The 21594-nt window shown below is 47.1% G+C and overlaps 1 protein-coding gene across 1 annotated transcript; it reads left to right on the forward strand.

Annotated features, from left to right (window-relative positions):
- The first annotated feature begins 1944 nt into the window (after positions 1-1944).
- LOC130391640 (T-box transcription factor TBX22-like) lies at positions 1945-5366 on the forward strand. The gene is given in 6 exon segments (XM_056601900.1): positions 1945-2162; positions 2560-2794; positions 3378-3449; positions 3451-3474; positions 3816-3912; positions 3914-5366. Coding segments are annotated over 6 exon segments (702 nt in total). The 5' UTR covers positions 1945-2002; the 3' UTR covers positions 4028-5366.
- Positions 5367-21594: the final 16228 nt, after the last annotated feature.

Raw genomic sequence — 21594 nt, forward strand, 5'->3', positions numbered from 1 at the left:
AGGGCTTAAGTTTGTCGTATCCATCCGCGTGCCACACCTGATTGGGTCCTGCAGCGCAATAGGATCGCCTGAAAAATCGGCGCCTATGACGGAGAGATACTCTTTCTGGATTGAGGAATCTGAGTGCTTGCATAACATTATCTCGTCTGACGGTCAACGAATGCGTCTGTTGCAGGGTCTGCCACATAGCCCTGTAGCCCAAAAGCTGTCCTGAGCCATTCAGTTCAGTCCTGATGGCAGAGTTCACAGTCTCCATCGGCGCATAACTTGCCCTCCGACTAAGTTTGAGCTGTTTCAGCCTTCTTTTGAGAGTTTTCAGGCTCATTACTATCCCGTGTTTTGTCTCCAAAAAATCGCAGATAACGGTGTAGGAGTGGCCCTTTCTGAAGAGGTCCCGGATAAGGTCTTCCTCTGAGGCCTCATCTAAAGTCATGGACAAACAAAGACACACACACACGGACGGGCACACACAAACACAGACAGCAGGCTGATTAATTGATATAACTTATATGATTTAATGGGGGTTGATAAATTGTGGCCTTGCTGACAGCTAAAACCATGGGACATTTTGATGCAGCACAGAGTAATGGAAGCACAGTAAGGGATGTTACCTGTAGGCCCACAGCCTTCGCTTGACGAGGTGGTTGGAGTTGATGGAAGCTGTGTAAGGAACTCCACATTCTGCCCACATGACGGGCAAAACTTGGGAGCGTCCCCCAGTTGCACCGCACAGAACGGGCAGAACATGTCAATCTGAAAGATAAAAAAATAAATAAAAAATAGTTCAGATATCAGGCCTTCTCTTGCATTACCACGTCATGACAACAATGTAGAAACGACCACAAATAATGCTATTTAGTGACCGGGAGCGAGCTAGCCAGCTAGCTTCCAGCTAACAACGTTTGGAGAACGTTTAACAATTATCTGTCTAATACTATCTAATACGTTATGGGGACAATGACTTAATATGTTGAAAACACACAAAACCACTTCATTATCATAATAAAAGAGAAACACGTACCTCTTGTAGCACAATCAAACGACTTAACACCTTCGTAATTGAAAAGAACCGCCAACCGGATATGGGTCCGTCACTGATTATGGTCCCCCGGGACACATTTCCGTTGTCATAACTTGCAGTTCGTTTCCCTATTTGCTCGTGTTATGAAGTCGATGCAGGTGTTTTCTGAGTTTGCATGTGTTTTTCTGAATTTGCATGTGTTTTGGCATTTGCAGCGCACGTGTTGTGTCATCGATGAAAGTGTTTTCTGAATTTGCTGGTGTTCTCGGAATTTGCAGGTGTTTTCTGTATATGCAGGTGTTGTGGCGTTTGCATGTGTTGTGACCCCTCTCGGCCACCGTAGTTATCACTTATCACTCACAATGAAATGATCTGTGAGGAGCATAATAAGTGACGGGGACCCAAACACAGCTGGAGTCCGAACGTGCTAAAAGACCACTGGGATGGAGAACAGGCCCACGTGTAGGAATTTATGTTCCTCTCTTCCCTCCCTCCACGTGACGTGAAGGAATGGGGGAGCGAACACTGATCAAGAAAGTGAAAAAGAAGGAGGAGGAGAAGAAGAAGGAGGAGAAGAGGACTGCAGTATTTTCGTGGGGGTTGAGGACAGATCGGACCCCAATGGAACCCGTTGATAATCAGCGACTCGGATGAAGGCACGCGCCCGGCGGACATGGGACCAGAGCGGGCCAATTAGCCGCGGAGTTACGGAGCCGCCACGGGAGCGGAGGGACCGGCGGAGGTGCTGACGCGCCCGGTGCCTGGCCAGAGTGTGTGTGTGTGTGCGTGTGCGTGTGCGTGTGCGTGCGTGCGTGCGTGCGTGCGTGCGTGCGTGCGTGCGTGCGTGCGTGCGTGCGTGCGTGCGTGCGTGTGCGTGTGTGTATCTGAGTTGGAACCCTAAAGTGAACTTGTGAAAGAATTTAAACGGGATACTGACACAGAGAGAGAGCGAGAGGAGACCTGTCGTGTACCAGCAGCATCATGCAGGGTCTGAGCTCTCGCGCTCACGCGTTTTTGGTGGAGGCGCTGGTCGGTAAACCCTGTAAACGGAGGAAGACCTCGGCACGACCGGACGTTGCGGGGGTCAACGCGGAGGTCAGCGGCGACGCCGACACGTTCACTAGTGAGACCGGTTCCAACGGTTAGTCTGAGGGGGCTTCTAACGCACGGTTCAATAAAAACAACCTGGATGTGTATGGATGTGTGCATGCGATTTACGCATGTTTATGCATCATGTTTGAGAAATTGTATGCATTTTACATCGGCTCCAATATGGGTTGATATTTACATTTACATACATTTACATTTACACACATTGATATTTGTGACAATTGATAATTGTGAATAATATTGAGCCTAATTCTGAAAAAGATGTGTGGATGGCTTGCACATGGCGTTTTTTTTTATTAAAAAAAAACAACATATAAAGTCTACACTTTAAAATCTGTTGGACTCCCAAGACGTAAACAAAACAAATTTACCACCATGCATATTTTTAGCTCGAGGAGATTTTAATCAACCCACGTTTATCCACACAGGTCCTCTGCAGTTTCCTTCGGACCAGAGTAAAAGTGCTGCCGGGACACCACAGGGACAAAAGGACTCGGAACTCGGGAGAGAAGGTCGCAAAATCAGGGTCGGGGATGAAACGTTGTGCGGAGAGGCCCAGAGGTCGGGGCAGAGCGGGGACCCGCGGGTCGACCTGCAGGGCTCAGAGCTCTGGAACCGCTTCTATGAGATCGGCACTGAGATGATCATCACCAAAGCTGGCAGGTAAACACAATTAAAGAACATCTGCACATAACACATGAATAAGGTTGAAATCGGGATAATTACGCATGGCCGTTTCAGAAGATGGGCCTTTGTGCTGGGCGACCAATTCACCTGTTTTATAAACACAATACTAAATTAAATAGAATGGGTTATTATATAAACAGAGGTTTTGTGTTGCAATTGTAGTATTTTCTTTTAGGGTTCATGGGTATTAAGTTTGCATGACAACCGTGGCTATATTCGTCTTCAACCAATGATCTAATTTACAGCCCATTTATTATTTGTCTAAACCAATGCCATTTTTATGAAGCTTTACAATATAGGTGTATTTCAATGTCCAAGTAGGTCCAATATTAACTTTTGGTCAATTTGGAATTGGTCAAATAACGTAGGTCTATTTGAGTTATATGCGTTTTAATGTAAATCTAGCTTAATTAATTGAACCCCTTTCTCATGCGCATTTGTACACATATTCACGCTTCTTATTTGAAAGAGGTGGAAATTAAAAAATATATCATCTACAGTTAATCTAAAAGGTAAACACAACCGGAAAATAAGAATGATGTATTCATTTGGCCTATAGGAGAATGTTCCCGTCGGTACGGGTCAAGGTGCGAAACCTCGACCCCTGTCAGCAATACTACATCGCCATGGATGCCCGTGGACTCTAAACGCTACAGGTGTGTTGTATGTATGTATGTATGTATGTATGTATGTATGTATGTATGTATGTATGTATGTATGTATGTATGTATGTATGTATGTGTGTGTGTGTATGTGTGTGTGTGTGTGTGTGTAATAATAATCATTATCATTAGAAGCACTTGCTTAATTGAGGCTGGAGTTATGATCTTCCACTGACCATTCCAGTTCGGACTCCATTTTTCGCCACTCCATATATCAGGGTTTTCTATGTGGTATTTCACACGTTGCGCCATACCTCATAAAACCCTCGAGCTGCAGTTGACCCTCACCCTAAAGCTTAGCTTTTGTGTGTGGGTCATATTTATTTTTGCCACAGGTACGTCTATCACAGCTCGCAGTGGATGGTGGCGGGAAACACGGACCACTCGTGCATCTCCCCGCGCCTCTACGTGCACCCGGACTCGCCGTGCGCAGGGAGAGACATGGATGCGTCAGGTGATCAGCTTCGACCGCGTGAAACTGACGAACATCGAGATGGACGACAAGGGACACGTGAGTTATCCCTCTGGGGGGAAAGCTACTCTCTGAACATGAGGGCCTGTTGTCAAATTTATAAGAGGTTCATATGTTATACTTTAGGTTTGCTTCATATTAAGCATGCAGTTTACCTATTTCCAAAGTTGTGTGTTTAATTTCTCATTCCTGTGTTCATGGAAATAATTATTCGTTGTAAAATGGGTAAAAAGGGGCTGCCCTTTCAACAAATGTTTATTATTTTCTACAGATTGGCCTACATTTAAATGATAGATTTATCTAAAACAAATGACATTTATTTAGCTGAGTAGATATTTTACAAAGTACTTAAAAAGAAAATGATAGAAGGCTTTAAAAGTAATTACGAACGATATATTTTTTGCAACAAGTTGATTCTCAACAGCCTGTGGGGTCGCTTTTCGCTACGCCCAGACCTACCCACTTGTGAGCTAATTGCTGAACCTGAAAGGTTCACCCAGCTCATGTTCAGCGACAGCTATCACATTAGCCACTTTTGTTTTGTTTCTGATGAGGTGGCCCTTGAACAATGGAAACACAAAGATGCCCGTCTCGAAAGGGCTCGGGATGTTAACGTGATTGTGGGGGCTGTGACTACGGCCCATGCCAGGCTCATGCTCTATGACCTTCTAGACAAATTACAGGAGCGTATCCTCTATTGTGACACAGACAGCATCATTTTTGTTTCTAAGGAGGGTGATTGGGTACCCCCTTTAGGTCCTTATCTGGGCGACTTGACCGACGAGCTAAATGATGGCGATCGGTATGGTACCGAGCAGGAGGATTACATTAGCGAATATGTCTCAACAGGTCCTAAAAGCTATGCTTACCACACACATCAGCACAAGTCTGTAGTCAAATGCAAAGGGGTGACTTTAAATGCAGCAAATGCTAAAGTGGTCACCCAGCAAACACTGAAATGTCTAATAGATGATTTTGTCAACAATCGACCGCAAACCCGCGACATCACCACCACGGTAGATACCATTCAAAGGAATAAGAATAAGCTTCTGCTTAAAAACGCTACTGTGGTTAAACGACTTAGGGTGGTTTACAACAAACGCAGGGTTTTTTCCGACTACACCACGCTTCCTCACGGCTATTAACCATTTTGTTTATAGTGTCCAAATGATCCCCTGTTTTTCTTCTTCTTCTTCCACATATTTTTTTTATATCTTTTTATATTATTCATTTTGTATTTTTGAGGTGTTATGCATATTGTGTTAAGAAAATCAATTCATACGGAAATATACCACACACTTTCCGGCAGGTTATTAACTATTTTGTTTTGATTTATTGTTTTCAAATTGATCCATGTGTTCTTCTCCTTTTAATCTTTTTATTTCAATCATTCTGTATTTTAGGGGGTATTCATAATGTGATAAAAGAAATTCAAATCACATGTTAAATGTATATGTATCATAATGTATCTGTATATACTTTTATATGCGTCATGCATTAATGATGAATGATGAATATCGTATGCTAAATGTTTTTTGGATCATGCATGTGTTAATAAAGAATGTTAACTGTCACATGTTTCACGGTTCTATGGTCACAAGGCAGCCGTCCGTCAGAGGGGATGCACACAGACCGCAGAGATGGCTGTTGTACACGCTACGTTTGATCCTAGGCTACAGCAACCGTTCAGCATGGTAGTATCGGGACCGTCAAACAGTGGCAAAACCTACTTTGTCAAAACAGTCATTGAAAATATGGATTGGTTATTCTCAGAAAAGATTGAAAGTATAGTATATATTTATTCATGCTGGCAGCCCATATATGATGATCTGCTTAAAATAAGGAACATTCACTTTATAGAAGGGATCCCCAAATCTCTATGCGATGATACAGTCTTACCAGTCCATACTAGAAATCTGCTCATTATTGATGACTTGATGAACGACGCATGCAATAATTTAGAGGTTCAGTATGTTTTTACCAAATATGTACACCATCGTAATCTAAGTTGTATGTATCTGGTCCAGAATTTATTCATGCAGGGTAAAACCAGCCGTACAATTAGTCTAAATACCAATTACATGGTTTTGTTTAAGAACCCACGTGACAAATATCAGATTATGCTGATAGCCAAACAGATGTTTCCGTGTAAGACAAAATATTTTCTAGAAGCCTTTAACGATGCTACCGACATGCCTTACGGTACGGCCACACCAACCGCGTTACTCGCGTTAGGGGCGTCCAAACTCGGCATTTTTGCATAGGGAACCATTGGTATAGGCGCGTAGACGCGTTACATGCGTTGAAGCGTCGCGTTAGGGGCGTTAGGCGCGTCAGACGCACGTAATTACTCACGTAAACGCAGTAACGCGCCCAACGCATGTTGGGAAAAATAACCTGCTGAGTACATCACATGTACATTACAAATATAGCTAACTCCTACCCTAGCCTGATGAGCACATCACATGGCAGTCACATTACAATATAGTCAACTTTTAACACATAACACAAACATGATAATATAGTCAGGTCATGGCCAGAGCCAAGGCCCCATTTCCCAAGCAGGCAAATGGTAAACACTCAGACAATGCAACAGTCATCCTCAAGAACGGGAGAGCCACATTAATTCATCACACAAGAGATACATCGAGCACACAAGAGATACTTCGAGAACAAAGGAGACACTGAGGAGCTCTTCCCCGTTAGTAGGAACACAAGAAGATACACTTGCATACACCAGGGCCTGGGAGCCAAGGTCAAGCAAAAACACACAGAACCACACACACCTCAAACGCACACACCTCATCGAGAGGAGGATACAGCATAAAACTGTATCACACAGAGACTCTTCATCTTCTTCTGAAGCAGACCTTCCACGGAGGCGAAGCTCCGGACGAACCATCAGCGCTGATTAGGGACTTAGACATATTCGATTTCTCACGCTTTATGACTCTGTATAACCGTTGCCACTTTACTTAATAAATCCAAGGTCCTCGTGCCGACAGACTTTATTACCTCTCCGTCTCATTTTATCTGGTCCAGTAACTAGACAGACCGTTTTTCCCTTCAATTTGGTGACCTCCGACGTGATTTTTTCTGAATTGAACCGCAACTGGGAAACGAGAGACGGAGAGCGGCGCGACCTCGGGACCCCGGAGCACCGGACCGGTTCCTGCAGTCTCACCTCGTGCACGCCCAACAAAAGGTAGGCAGAACCTGTTGATAAAATCCAAACTCTGCATAGTTATATAGGAACCACATTAGGAGGTGAGACTGTGAGAGCGGTTCGCTACGGGATATCTCGTGGGGACGAATAGAGTTGCATTCCAGCATTTCCCCATAAACCCGATTAACCCTGAACGCGTGACACATCGAATATCGGCTCGTTGCATGGTGAAAGAATACCGACGAGACCATAGGGCCTATAAGAATCGGTCATAGTGATACGAGACTACCGATGGCCAAGTAATGGATGTGTAATAAATACACCTGTGTATCAAGAGGGTTAGAGGCCCCACCAGTGTATCAAGAGGGTTAGAGGCCCCACCTGTGTATCAAGAGGGTTAGAGGCCCCACCAGTGTATCAAGAGGGTTAGAGGCCCCACCTGTGTATCAAGAGGGTTAGAGGCCCCACCAGTGTATCAAGAGGGTTAGAGGCCCCACCTGTGTATCAAGAGGGTTAGAGGCCCCACCAGTGTATCAAGAGGGTTAGAGGCCCCACCTGTGTATCAAGAGGGTTAGAGGCCCCACCAGTGTATCAAGAGGGTTAGAGGCCCCACCTGTGTATCAAGAGGGTTAGAGGCCCCACCAGTGTATCAAGAGGGTTAGAGGCCCCACCTGTGTATCAAGAGGGTTAGAGGCCCCACCAGTGTATCAAGAGGGTTAGAGGCCCCACCTGTGTATCAAGAGGGTTAGAGGCCCCACCAGTGTATCAAGAGGGTTAGAGGCCCCACCTGTGTATCAAGAGGGTTAGAGGCCCCACCAGTGTATCAAGAGGGTTAGAGGCCCCACCTGTGTATCAAGAGGGTTAGAGGCCCCACCAGTGTATCAAGAGGGTTAGAGGCCCCACCAGTGTATCAAGAGGGTTCGAGGCCCCACCAGTGTATCAAGAGGGTTCGAGGCCCCACCAGTGTATCAAGAGGGTTAGAGGCCCCACCTGTGTATCAAGAGGGTTAGAGTCCCCCTCTTTGTTTGTGTATTAAATAATTCTATGTGGTAAGAAGGTTAGAGATAAACTAGGCTTGTTGCGTGGTGAAAGAACACCCTCGAGGCCTAAGGCTCGCCGCCCTTGATAAGTGAATCTGAGGTGCCTGAAGAAGCACAACGCACATTTCTTGACCATATATTCATAGCATATGCGGGGACTGACGGACAGACACCTGAACTGACGCAGACTAGGGATAGCAGAGACCTCTCACCCCCACCTTCACGACCAGAGAGCAAGTGCGTGTGTATGGAGTCGAGAACGAGAGTCAGCGTGGGTGGAAGAATAGGAGAGCATGGGTGAAAGGGAGACAGAGTGAGAAAGACTGTGTGCGCCTCTGTGCGCGTGTACGCAAGAGTTGATATGTTTCTGTGTGTGTGTGTGTGTGTAAGAGGCCCAGAGAGAGAGTGACGAAGTGGCTGTGTGTGTGTGTGTGTAAGAGGCCCAGAGAGAGAGTGACGAAGTGGCTGTGTGTGTGTGTGTGTGTGTAAGAGGCCCAGAGAGAAAGCGACGAAGTGGCTGTGTGTGTGTGTGTAAGAGGCCCAGAGAGAGAGAAAGAAAGAGAACGAGCGTATTTGTGAGCCGGTTAAATATAGAAATAAATCAATCAATGATAACCCGGCTATGTGTGCAACGCTTGCTTGCTTTGTTATGCTCAACGCTATCTTGCCGTGTCTGATGATTGTGGGTGTGGGACACAGAATGAGAAGTCTGTTGATATGTTTCTGTGTGCGTCTGCGAGAAAGAGGGAATCTGTGAGTGAATCAGTGGGTGTGTATGCGTGGTCCGCTCTATCCTTACCCGTTAAAACGGGTAAAGGAAAGAATAGATAGATTGAGAATAATGAATAATGTCTCTCTGACGTATTGCTTCGGTCTATGGCTTAACCTGCGGAAATAGATAAATTGACAGTGATAAATAACCTTTTTTTTACTGTAGGAAATAGACAAATTGACAATGATAAATAACCTTTTTTACTGTGTTGCTTCAAGTTACTGTTTGACCCGTTAAAACTAAACCTAGATAAGTTGACAAGGATAAATGATATCTCTTTTACTGTGTTTCTTTGAATTACTGCTGGACCTGTCGCATAGATAAACTACGATACTAAACCACATCTCTTTGCCGAGTTGGTTGACGGTTTAGTCTGTTGAAGCAGATTAATCAATAAGGATAGATAACGATTATTGGCTATAAGGAATATCTGGATGTATTGAATAACGTCTCTAGGCCCTGTTGTTGTTTTTTGCCCCCCCTCTGTTTTTTCCTCCTTTTTTCTCGTTCTCCTCCTCCAAGAGTGACAAGGGTCACCCCCTAGTCTCTCATCCGCTCTCGTGTGTTAGACAGGCCACACAGAGTTATAGCATCACGGCCGCCATTTTTTGAGTTCTCTCACTCAGTCCCAAGCCACACCTCCCCCTCCGCCAAATCTGGACCACTCCAGCCCTGCCCTTCCCCGACTACACCGCCCCCTACTGGACCACTCCAGCCCTACCCTTCCCCAACTACACCGCCCCCTGCTGGACCACTCCAGCCCTGCCCTTCCCCGACTACACCGCCCCCTGCCCCCTACTGGACCACTCCAGCCCTGCCCTTCCCCAACTACACCGCCCCCTGCTGGACCACTCCAGCCCTGCCCTTCCCCAACTACACCGCCCCCTGCTGGACCACTCCAGCCCTACCCTTCCCCGACTACACCGCCCCCTGCTGGACCACTCCAGCCCTGCCCTTCCCCAACTACACCGCCCCCTGCTGGACCACTCCAACCATATCCTTCCCCAACTACACCGCCCCCTGCTGGACAGCAACAACCCGGCCCTTCCCCAACTACACCGCCCCCTACTGGACAGCATCAATACCAATCCAACCCCGACTCTCGATCACCCCCTGCTAGAAGAATTATCCCAGTTACTAATAAAGCTAAAAAGACAAACCTCCCCGCACCCGGCCTTCAGTGCAAAGGCGTCCACAACCCCGGCCAACCCCAATACCAGGCTGCTGTAAGAAGAAGCGGCGAACACGCCCACCATGTCGGACGAGCGACGAAGAGCCCCCGGAGAGGATTGGCAAGACGAACACCAGTGAAGCCAAGACAGAGAGCGATTCTCAGCCTCCCGGCCCACTGACAGCCACTCACCCCCACCCTCCCCGGAGAGGGCTCACCTACCCATGGCATCCAAGCCAAAATTGTTCTGTCCCCTAGAATCGACAACACCAGTTCAGTCCCAGCCAAAAGCCCCCGCCTCATATACCCTACCTTCCCCATTAATGACCCCCTCCCAGTTCAGCCCTGACCCAGATCACTTAAGGGACCCCCGTACCAATAAGAGCGAGCCCCGCCGCCCCCGGCCAGGTATACAAGAGGCTTTTATGGCACCTCTATTGATAGATGCGGAGGGAAGAGCAGCATACACACCATGGAGCCACCGGGACATGGCCACCCTGGTCGCCCACTTGCCAACGCTCACGGCAGGGGCCTCGGCCTGGATCAGAAGATTTGAAACTGAGACGTCTGGCGATCTCCTGACCCTGGGAGACATACGAGCCATCATCGGCAGGGCACACGGTGCCAGACGAATCATTGAACTGGAGACACTGACCAAGACTGAGGCCCTACCTGACAACACCCCCTTCGAAGCTTACCGAAACCTCTTCTGGGAGAGTCTCAGGGCGCTCTTCCCAGCCGACGCAGGCAGAGTGGGAATCTCCGGCCTGACCATCAAACCTGAAGAATCTATCTTTCAGTACATAGAAAGGGCCGAAGGATTGTGGACGGATAATAATGACTGTCCCCCACACAGTAGCAAACTGGCGACACAGACATTCCAGCGGGCAATAATACAGGGACTGCCACCCACGGTCCAGAGGAGACTGAAGACAGTGGTGGCACTGCACTCCAAGCCCCGGACGGAATGGGTGGCTCACCTTGATCACCACCACCGACTCGAGGAAGGCAAACGACTTGAAAAGGATGACGATTACAAGGAATTGAAGAAGCAACTCGTGAGGATGCAGATCAAGGAGCAAGCCGAGAAATCCCCAGCCCCGACGCCTACCCCACCAATAACGCCAGCACCAATGCCCCTACCATGCGCAATGTATCAGATACCGGCGTGTCAAGGGCCCCCGCCACCTGGATGGCTGCAGCCGGGATACCAACCCACCAATTACCCTGGGTACACAATGGCCGCCCCGGTGCCGGCGCCCGCACCACCCCTGTTACAATACCAGCAACCACAATACCAAAACCAAGGACACAGAGGAGGAAGAGGAGGAAGAGGCAGAGGAGGGCCACAAACATCTCCATGGACATGTTTCCATTGCGGGCAACAAGGACATTGGACCAGGAACTGCCCCCTTCAACGCCGTGATCAACATCAGAAAGGCCCCCACCACACCCACCGCACCAGCCTCCAGGGCCAACACGACAACTCCTAAACCCCCGTCCGACCCATAATGACTTGCGACGGCCCGGTTTTTGATTTAGACTCCGTGGGGCAGCTCCCCACCCACGATTCCATCGCGCTCGCGACCGGCTACGCAGACGATAATGCATGGCTTAGCTGGATTGCTGCTACGATCCGATTCCAGGGGCTGTCCGACTGCGTAGCCTGTGCGTCAGCTCGCCCCCATCTAATCTCGACCCCAGTACTGTTCGATTTTACCAGCGACCCCATCGGTTCTCACTGCATGTTAGCTCTGTTTGTTACCCCCGAACCGGCCGGCTGCGGCCTCCTTAGCTCTCTGTTTCCACCCGGCCTTAACGACTCAATTCCCCCGGTACACCCACTCTTGCATCACCAGGGTCGGTGCGGTAAATGTTGGGGCGGTACCGCCGTCGTGGTGCCACTCCATCACGAACGTTACGCTTTGGCCCAACATGACCAAACCGGGTCTGGGACGCCAAGACCTATTCTGGTCCTGTGACAAATTCACCCTTAGACTTACACTCCCGGCACAATGGTCCGGAACCTGCATTATTGTGCGCCTACTTATGCCCGTCACGCTCTTTACCCGGGGTTTGCCCGGGCCCAATAACCAAACTACCCCTCGACACCGCCGCGACACCGCTCTGACCGACCACTTTGATCTAACCAAGAACACCCCCACGTACATGGATAGCATAGGCGTTCCCCGGGGCGTTCCAAACCAGTTTAAGTTAGCAGATCAGATCGCCGCGGGTTTCGAGAACATACCCCTTATCTCTGCCATATTTCCAATCACCCCCAACAAAAACGTAGATCGCATTAATTACATTCACTACAACGTCCAGCGCCTATCCAACCTGACTCGCGACGCGGTAGAAGGCTTGGCCTCACAACTGGCCGCCACCTCTCTAATGGCATATCAAAACCGTCTAGCCCTGGACATGTTGTTGGCCGAGAGAGGGGGGGTCTGTTCGATGTTTGGGGCTCAGTGCTGCACCTTCATTCCCAACAACACGGCCCCTGACGGGTCAGTGACAAGGGCCCTGGCCGGCCTTCGAGCTCTTTCCGTCCAGATGGCAGAGGACTCTGGGGTCGACAACCCCATGGAGAAATGGATGACTGACATGTTTGGCAAGTGGAAGGGCCTTCTCATGGCCGTCCTGTCATCCCTGGCCTGCTTCGTCGGGATTGTGGTCTGCTGCGGGTGTTGCTGCATCCCCTGTGCCCGCACCCTCTGCTCACGCCTCTTCACCACGGCCCTCGAAAAGGAGAAACAACAGCCCCCTCCCTACTCCGAAGCAGCCCCCCTCATGCCCCTTCTGGATTGCCTGGACGAGCTTCCCTTGGACGACCAGATGGTGCCTGAAAAATTTGACTGTGAGTATGGCCTCCCTCGCCCTGCAACCCCTGACTTTGAGTACGAGCTCCCCTACACACTCCCAACCCCCGCCACCAACTGTGTCCCCGCCGAGCCGGACACCTACCTGTGACGTGCTAGTAACCTCTCCAGGTGGGCTGCCCCATTCCCGTCCCCGCCAACGGCACCACCCCCCTCCCACCTGATGCACCCACGTCGCCCGGACCAGGGATCTGCGTTCCGGCACCAGGGGCTGCGGCCCGTTCCCTTAAGGCTTGAGGGCGCCCCTGGCTGTATTCGCTTCTGTACGCTTCACTGTGTTTAGCCGCTCCCATATCTATGCCCGCGTCTATGCAACCGACGCCGGGAACGCAAATGTTGTTGTTTATATCGCTGTCCCACTAGATGGAGCTCGGGGATACACACGGGCGAGATTCCAGGGGCCTTGATTGCCCGTTTATCAGATGAGGTCCTGAGCGCAGTTGAATAAAAGGGTCTAATGCTCAGGTGGCGCCTTGCGACCACCTGCCCGTGATGACGCTCAGGACTATTCCGTGGTTTCAGTTGTTCCCGTGCCCCGGGCCTACCCTGGATACCCCATGCGTGTGCTTGCTTATTGTTACACGACCAGTTAACTCCTCCTCACATCCTTAGGGTGTGGTCATCTAGGGATGGGTTGAGGGGGATTGCCATTCGTTGTGTACCTCATATCTTTCTGATATTATTATTATTATTTAGGGACACGTTTCATGGTTACATTTCTTTCCTGTGATTGTTATTGTGTAGTGTTTGTGTGGTTGTTGCATTTTGTTTATATCGTTATTGTTTACTGTTAGTTTTGTTGTTGCATTTTGTTGTTGTTGTTATGGTTTGGTGTTGGTTTTGTTGTGTATCATCTGCTGCCAGTATTGTTGATATTGTCTGCTCGCGATGTAAGGCCGGGGTGGATGCCACCCCCCTAGGTGGGGTGTGTATGGCATACCCATGTCTGAAGCAGGGGTAGCGTTTCTCCCACGTGGTTCCCCATACACCCGGTCCAGCGAGTTGTTTTAGTCCCATGCTCATCGTTGTTTGTTTTTATGATCATTTTGCCTTCTTTCTGTTATTTCTAATGGTGTTATAATGGTAGTCCCGCGCTGGAGTCCTATCCCTCGTACCCCTAATGAGTAAAAGTCGTCTTGCGACGACTTGAGGGGGATATGTTGGGAAAAATAACCTGCTGAGTACATCACATGTACATTACAAATATAGCTAACTCCTACCCTAGCCTGATGAGCACATCACATGGCAGTCACATTACAATATAGTCAACTTTTAACACATAACACAAACATGATAATATAGTCAGGTCATGGCCAGAGCCAAGGCCCCATTTCCCAAGCAGGCAAATGGTAAACACTCAGACAATGCAACAGTCATCCTCAAGAACGGGAGAGCCACATTAATTCATCACACAAGAGATACATCGAGCACACAAGAGATACTTCGAGAACAAAGGAGACACTGAGGAGCTCTTCCCCGTTAGTAGGAACACAAGAAGATACACTTGCATACACCAGGGCCTGGGAGCCAAGGTCAAGCAAAAACACACAGAACCACACACACCTCATCGAGAGGAGGATACAGCATAAAACTGTATCACACAGAGACTCTTCATCTTCTTCTGAAGCAGACCTTCCACGGAGGCGAAGCTCCGGACGAACCATCAGCGCTGATTAGGGACTTAGACATATTCGATTTCTCACGCTTTATGACTCTGTATAACCGTTGCCACTTTACTTAATAAATCCAAGGTCCTCGTGCCGACAGACTTTATTACCTCTCCGTCTCATTTTATCTGGTCCAGTAACTAGACAGACCGTTTTTCCCTTCACGCACCAACGCCCGGAGTTCAGAAATGTGAACTTTCAACGCTCCAACGCGTGGCGCTTAGCCGCGATAGCCAATCAGCGTGGAGCTTGACCCGACGTCACTGGCAGAGAGTAGTGACTCGAGCTTGGACAGAAGCATACGGCCGACATCTTTCTTTATTCTGGGTGGAAATAGTAACATAGTTACGCTATTAAATGCGTTTATGGAAACATTTTTAGAGAGAAATGTGCATTTTACTTTCATAATGTTTGCTCGGTGAATGTGAAGGATGTTTGGTTTGGTTCCGTTCACTTGCATGGACAGAGTCTCTGGATGCTAAGCAACCTCAACGTCTTGGCGGACTATATCTCTGCTGATCAACACTACGAATGCTGGAAACACACCAGACACACCATGTGAAGTTATTTAACCCGATTATTGTTATTTATATCAGAGATTATTTAATCTAACCCGATCTAAGATCTATCACCCAAACACGGCGGCGTTTGGGTTTCCTATCTCGGACTCCAGCGCAGCCACGGCCGACAACTATCTTTATTCTGGGTGGAAATAGTAACATAGTTATGCCATTAAATGCGTTTATGGAAACATTTTTAGCGAACATTATTACTTTCATAATGTTCGCTCGGTGAATGTGAAGGATGTTTGGTTTGATAGTTATGACAAAGAGGGAACGCTCCGTTCACTTGCATGGACATGGACTCATCTAGCTGCGTTGGCGCGTTGACGCGTTGGAAGCGTTGAACCACCACACAATGATCAAGCGTCAGGTTAGGCGCGTTACTCGCGTTATCCAACGCGAGTAACGCGTTTGGTGTGGCCGCACCGTTATGGCTATCTGCTTGTAGACTTTAAAGCCATGACCCCAGACAACATGAGACTTAGAACAGATATATTGTCGGACCGGCATGTTGTATACACTCAGAGAGCCAAAGTGATTAGCCCAAAAGACCATGTCCTCACGTATAAGCAGAAATCGTGAGCGTCTTAAGCAACTATATAAAGCACCTCCAGCACAGCGTAAAGTTATCCTCAGGACAGCCAACACCGACTTTATCAACTCACTGTGTGAAATAGCCTTGAATATTTTACAAGGCAAAATACCACTAACCCCCCGTCAGCATACGAAATTGCGTAGACGAAAGAAGGACCTCAGAATACTCGCCAATAAAAATGTACTAATATCTAGAAAGAAAAGACTAATCAATCAAACTGGTGGATTTCTTCTACCCCTGCTGTCTGTGGCCATACCGTTGTTTACAAGCCTGTTCTCAAGAGGAGGGTGATTATAATGGATCATACGCACAAGATGTATCTAGTTCCTCAACATCAGCTCGATGCCTTAAAGCAGGGATGGGCAAATGGCGGCCCGCGGGCCGCATATGGCCCGCATCCTCACTCAGTCAGGCCCGCACATAATTAAAATATATTAAAAAAAAATAATAATAATAATTCATGGAGTTACAGAAAACTCGGTCAAGAAAGATGAGAATTCATATAATTCAAAGGCAAACCCGTGAAATTAATGTTTGTTGGTTCAATTAACATACCGTACATAGGTCATGTTTCTGGAAGATTTTTTAGTTAGTGGCCATCCTCAAAATGCACCAGAATACAGGAAATCATATCTACCAAATACAAAATTGTGTAGCTTCTCTCAGCTCAGGTTTAGTTGAAGTGTGCAGTCATGTGGCCCTCTGATGGTTATGATGAAAAATGTGGCCCTCTTTATCATGAAAGTTGCCCATCCCTGCCTTAAAGCATACCCAACCCAGGGATTATGTTAGACAGACTGCTGAAAATGAGCTGGATAAGGCCATTGCGATGGTGTTGAACACTCCCGATACAGACCTATATGAAAAAGCTGCCAGGTACGGAGCGGTCCTGCAGCGTTATCTATCCATGGTGAAACAAGGACAGCGTGAGCATGGAGAATTAACTCTGTCACTTGCCGATGGGGGCCCAGTTCATACACCTGTGGCGGCACAGCATGGTGTTGATGACGATGATGGCAACGACGATCATATTTATAAGGATATAATGAAACATATACCCGTCAGAAGCAAGAGCAATACCAGACATATCCTGGACTCTTTAAAGAAATCTAAAAATGTCTCATGGACGGACAAGGGGGAGCTCGTTTTACAAGGCGAAACTATTAAGGGGTCCCATATGTTTGATCTGTTAAAGAATGTTACCGCCCCTTACCATGTTGTCGAATCTGTCAGACCACAGGGATGGAATGTATTTCTGAAATTTTTAGCCAGTAATAATATACCGCTATCGGCTATCCCTAATAAACAGCTCAGACAAACTGTAGACATGTATAAGTATACGCCCTCAACTAAGGGTGACTATGCGACGGCAGCTATGCCTGTCTCATCTGGTAAAAGGAGGAAACGTAATCAGACGTTGCCATCTATTACCTCCCCTGGAATGCCTATGGCCGAGTGGATACCATTTTAAATTTCTTATGTATCTTTATGTATATGTTATAGCCGTACAAATAAAAGAACAACAGTACGACTGAAAATGTATTCAAATCATTGTTTTATTTTTTATTATCATACCAAAACAACACATGTTACATCCGCATATACATGACAGCACACTCATGAAATATCATGTTCATTACAGACACTAGGTTGTACACGGCCAACAAAGTCATAAACCTTTTCATCATTACGGGGTAGATTATCTCCGTGCATTTTCAAAAACTTTTGATAGGATACACCTTTTGCATATTAAACAAGAAAAAAACACAATGGTGCCCACATGCGGTACTTGATGGATCTTGGACCTGTTGTGTAGAATGAACTACATCTATACAGTGCTGATCGAGAAAACGCTGTATGGTCTCAGGAAACTCACGAGTATGAGGGAGGGTTGCCGTAGGAGTCGAAAAAGTATCCCTGGCTCTCAGCCGTAATATATATAGCTAGCCAATGGGCACCGGCCATGTGTGAAGGTTCGGTGTTGATCACCAGCATTGCAGGCCTCTGACGAATTTCCCGGGGTAGATGATTACACGGTAACGCACCAAGAAAATAAGCCTTGTGTGCCATTTTTTGACACACTGCTGTCAGCTCTATAGTATTCATATCGCAATGTCTTTTCAGTAATAGTCCAACAACACCTGCCGTCTATTTGATATCTCTATAACAGAATCATAAACTGCGTAACATATCAAATTGACCGTTGTAGCCAGCGCTGCTCTGAATCGTGCTTCTAGCCTCACATTCAATGTTCGGACTAGCGATACATGTTGTCCACAACCCACGTCCGCCTCAAGGTTGAAACAAAATAATGCATACCCATCTCCGAATTCCTTATGATTAATAGCTATTTCTCTATCTTTGAGCTGACGACCTGTAGCCTGAATGAGTTGAAAATATTCTCGGGTATAGAGGCCATTTCTAAAGTCAGGCTGAAAGGGTTTAGCAGGATAGGCCTGACCGTCGCAGTATAGGGATAAAAACTCAATGCCGAAATGCTGGAAACTGAAAGGATTCCTAGCATAACTCCCTGTGAATGCTTCGTTATTCACAAAACCTATAATAACCATCTTGGGTATTTGTCCTAGAAATAGATTATCCTGGGTGCATATTCTGCTGCCAGCAGCGATGGATACATTCTTTAGACACACTCTATCAACGGGGTATTTGACGTTAGCTTGGTTTAACGCACGGGCATGGGCCAGCTTGATGCCTGGTGCTATAGATACCTTTTAATGAAAACATTTGCAGACACTATAGATACACGGTATTCCACAGCACCATCGGACATCAGACAGAAATCATTTTTTGCTCTAATGAATCTCATGCGTAGATCAACTCCGTTAATCAACAGTTTCTCCTGAAAAAACATAGACGTGTATAGAGATATCAGTTCAACGATACGACTTCGACCCGTATATTCGCTCCTAGTCGTTAAGCCTAGATTGAGGCCTCCAGGAAGAATATCGTCCATATGACCGTGGGTGTCTTTCTGGAATAGACCACAGCCAAATTGGGTGTCTAATGTCCCGTTTCCATAGTTTAGCAAGCATTCTATAATGCCTCTGTACAGATAGGTGTTTGACGACTGGGTGATAAGCCTATCACCCAGAGTAATATCTACTTGGGAGAATAACGTGCATCCTGGATAGTTAATCAGTCCCACGGGTGCCGCCGGAGCCAAGTCTGTTCCATCAGGATTAGTAATCTTGATCCTCAGGTGTAAATACGTATTGTTTAGATCTATATAGTCTTCGCTACTGGCCGATACAAAGAACTCTATGGGTCCACCATCTGTTAGCGCCGATAGCGGGGGTATTTCAATATATGTACTTTTTTCTATCGAAGTCTGCGTCATCGGCAGGGAGAAGAGATTCAGTTCGCTCTTAATGCATTTGTCTGACATGCTATGTAGCAACGCCATTGTTATTCAGCCCCCTGCTATACTAGATGAATATATCGTTAGCCGCCCCTCTAAAACGACGGGTTGCCACTGTCAAGGGGTAGAACGTCGAGCGGTCAGGATCAGCACAAAAGGCAGTGGTGCAGCAAAAATTCCTTTTATTTTCATTTTCCAAAGCATATACACAGAGCATGGCCTAGCTTCTGCCTTCTAGCTCCCCCCCATCAGGACTGACACGGCTCCCTTATATGGGCTGACCCGAGATTGGTGCATACCAATCCCTCAAATATCAGCGGGGGTGTTTACATATCAAATCAACAAAATATGCACCAAAACTGGTCAAAACAAACATATCTTAAATTAATCAAACTACAACACCTTATTTAATATTCGTGCGTCTATACCCGCCACTACTTACAAATTATATATTCCAAAAAAGATAATTGATTTGGCGGCGACTCCACGGCGCCACTCGCACACGCCCCGCACCATATAGCTGTGTCCCCAGTCGGGCGCGCGCTTCCTAGAAGCCGCAGGGAACGCACAGCTGACCACGGCGGTGAGCAGTTCTACTTTTTTAACACTCCATAAACAAACCCGCCCCACAATCGCATCCTACACCAAACCCCAAACAAATATGCAGACACTCGATTACGGGTTAGACGGGTTATATGGGTTAAATGCCCGGTGCGGCCTCAATACGGACGCGTGAGGACGCGCCAATAGCCGCGTCATCACAGCCACCTTCCTGATCCTTTTAGGTTTGGCTCTCTTTTTGATAGATGCCAATCTTTTATTCTGTTTACGACGTCGTGCCAGTGCACGGGTACGCCCACAACCTATAGGAGGATACTTTGTTGCTCTTCTGGCATATACCCTCATGCCTGACCCCTGCTGTTTGGGCGTAGATGCAGCATGGGCTATGTTGGTCATAACGTCGCCTATAATATGTTTAGCAGCAGTCTTCAGATGAGGCTTTGCTATGCTAACCCCTCGCCTAAATAACGGAATAGCCATTCTAAAGAGGCTACGGAACATCCCTCCGATGCCGGCTCCATATTGTGTGCTGCTACCCTCATAGCCAGGTAGCCCACTCCCTGCTTGGTTTAAATAATACTGAACATATTTGTTCTCGTCGTAAGGCGGTCTATACCCCCTCATCCCTATAGATGGTGCTATGAATTCTACTGTTTTACAGGTCTAAAATCCAGCTTGAGTATCACTTTACCATATGTGAATTTTATATTTGTATTCTGGTCAGACTTTAGATCGATTTCCATATCTCCAAGAGGGTCTCGGGCTACGTGTACGTAATGCGGCTTGTCGAACATGTGAATGCAGTGTCTCCTGCTGGTGTCGGTTATATTAATACTCCTTAGCAGGGGGACATAACTATCTCCGACCAACTGATGGTCGACAATGTCGCTATATATGAACATGTTGTAACACCCCCCGAGAATATCGGTGGGATGGGGGGCGTATGCTGCATACGATTTATTGGTTGGTAGCTTGACCCCTGCATCGAAACCCAGCATAGCAGCCAGTTTTCCTCTAAAGACGATAGCTAGGTGATCGTCTCCTTCTACATAAATGCGGTTTCTAATACCTTCATGATGTAGTATAACTCTACCGCCAGGATCATATTTGGCCCAAGTCTTGTTGATTTAGTAATAACGATCCGATACTATCATAAAGCCCACCAACTAATAGACATGATGTCCTAAGACCCGTTTTACCATCGAAAACGGTCATCGTAGCGTCCTCGGTAGGAAAACTATGCCAGCTGCATTGGTACTGAGCTTCAATTAGGCCTACTTCATAGGGCTGCTTAGTGTGTATAGATTTTGCTAATTTAGTTCTAAATTCCATATCTTATTTTGTGGGTAGATCCCTGCCGATGCATTACTCGCCAGAGTCACATAGAAACCCCCAGACACCTCCTTATCCATAGTGCACTCTGGATATACTGGGTTGTATGTCTCTTACGCGTCGACTAGTGTCTTTTCAGCTACCCATGAATTGAAGGCATCCGGCCATCCCAGCCATTTGACATATAATAGATTCTTAGACCCCGCCCTTTTTCTATCTATAATCTTTTCTATTTTATACACTTTGTTTTTAGACACTATAACTTTTTGTAGCTCTTTCTCATAAAATGTTCCATGGACAGGGGCGCCTGCATAGTCTTGCAGCTTATAGACTGGAGGACACCTTGCTATCCGTTGTGATATAACAAAATATTCATCTGTAAATGTCTGCTCATATCCTTTTCGAAATGTAGCTCTGGCTTTTGAAATTCTAACCGTGTCACCAACATCATATCTAAACACAACCAACGGCTCTTGAGTGGCTTTGTATAGGTATTAAAACAGTTTTCTCATTA

Source organism: Gadus chalcogrammus, chromosome 1 (assembly GCF_026213295.1).
Source record: "Gadus chalcogrammus isolate NIFS_2021 chromosome 1, NIFS_Gcha_1.0, whole genome shotgun sequence".
In the NCBI taxonomy this organism is placed as follows: domain Eukaryota; kingdom Metazoa; phylum Chordata; class Actinopteri; order Gadiformes; family Gadidae; genus Gadus; species Gadus chalcogrammus.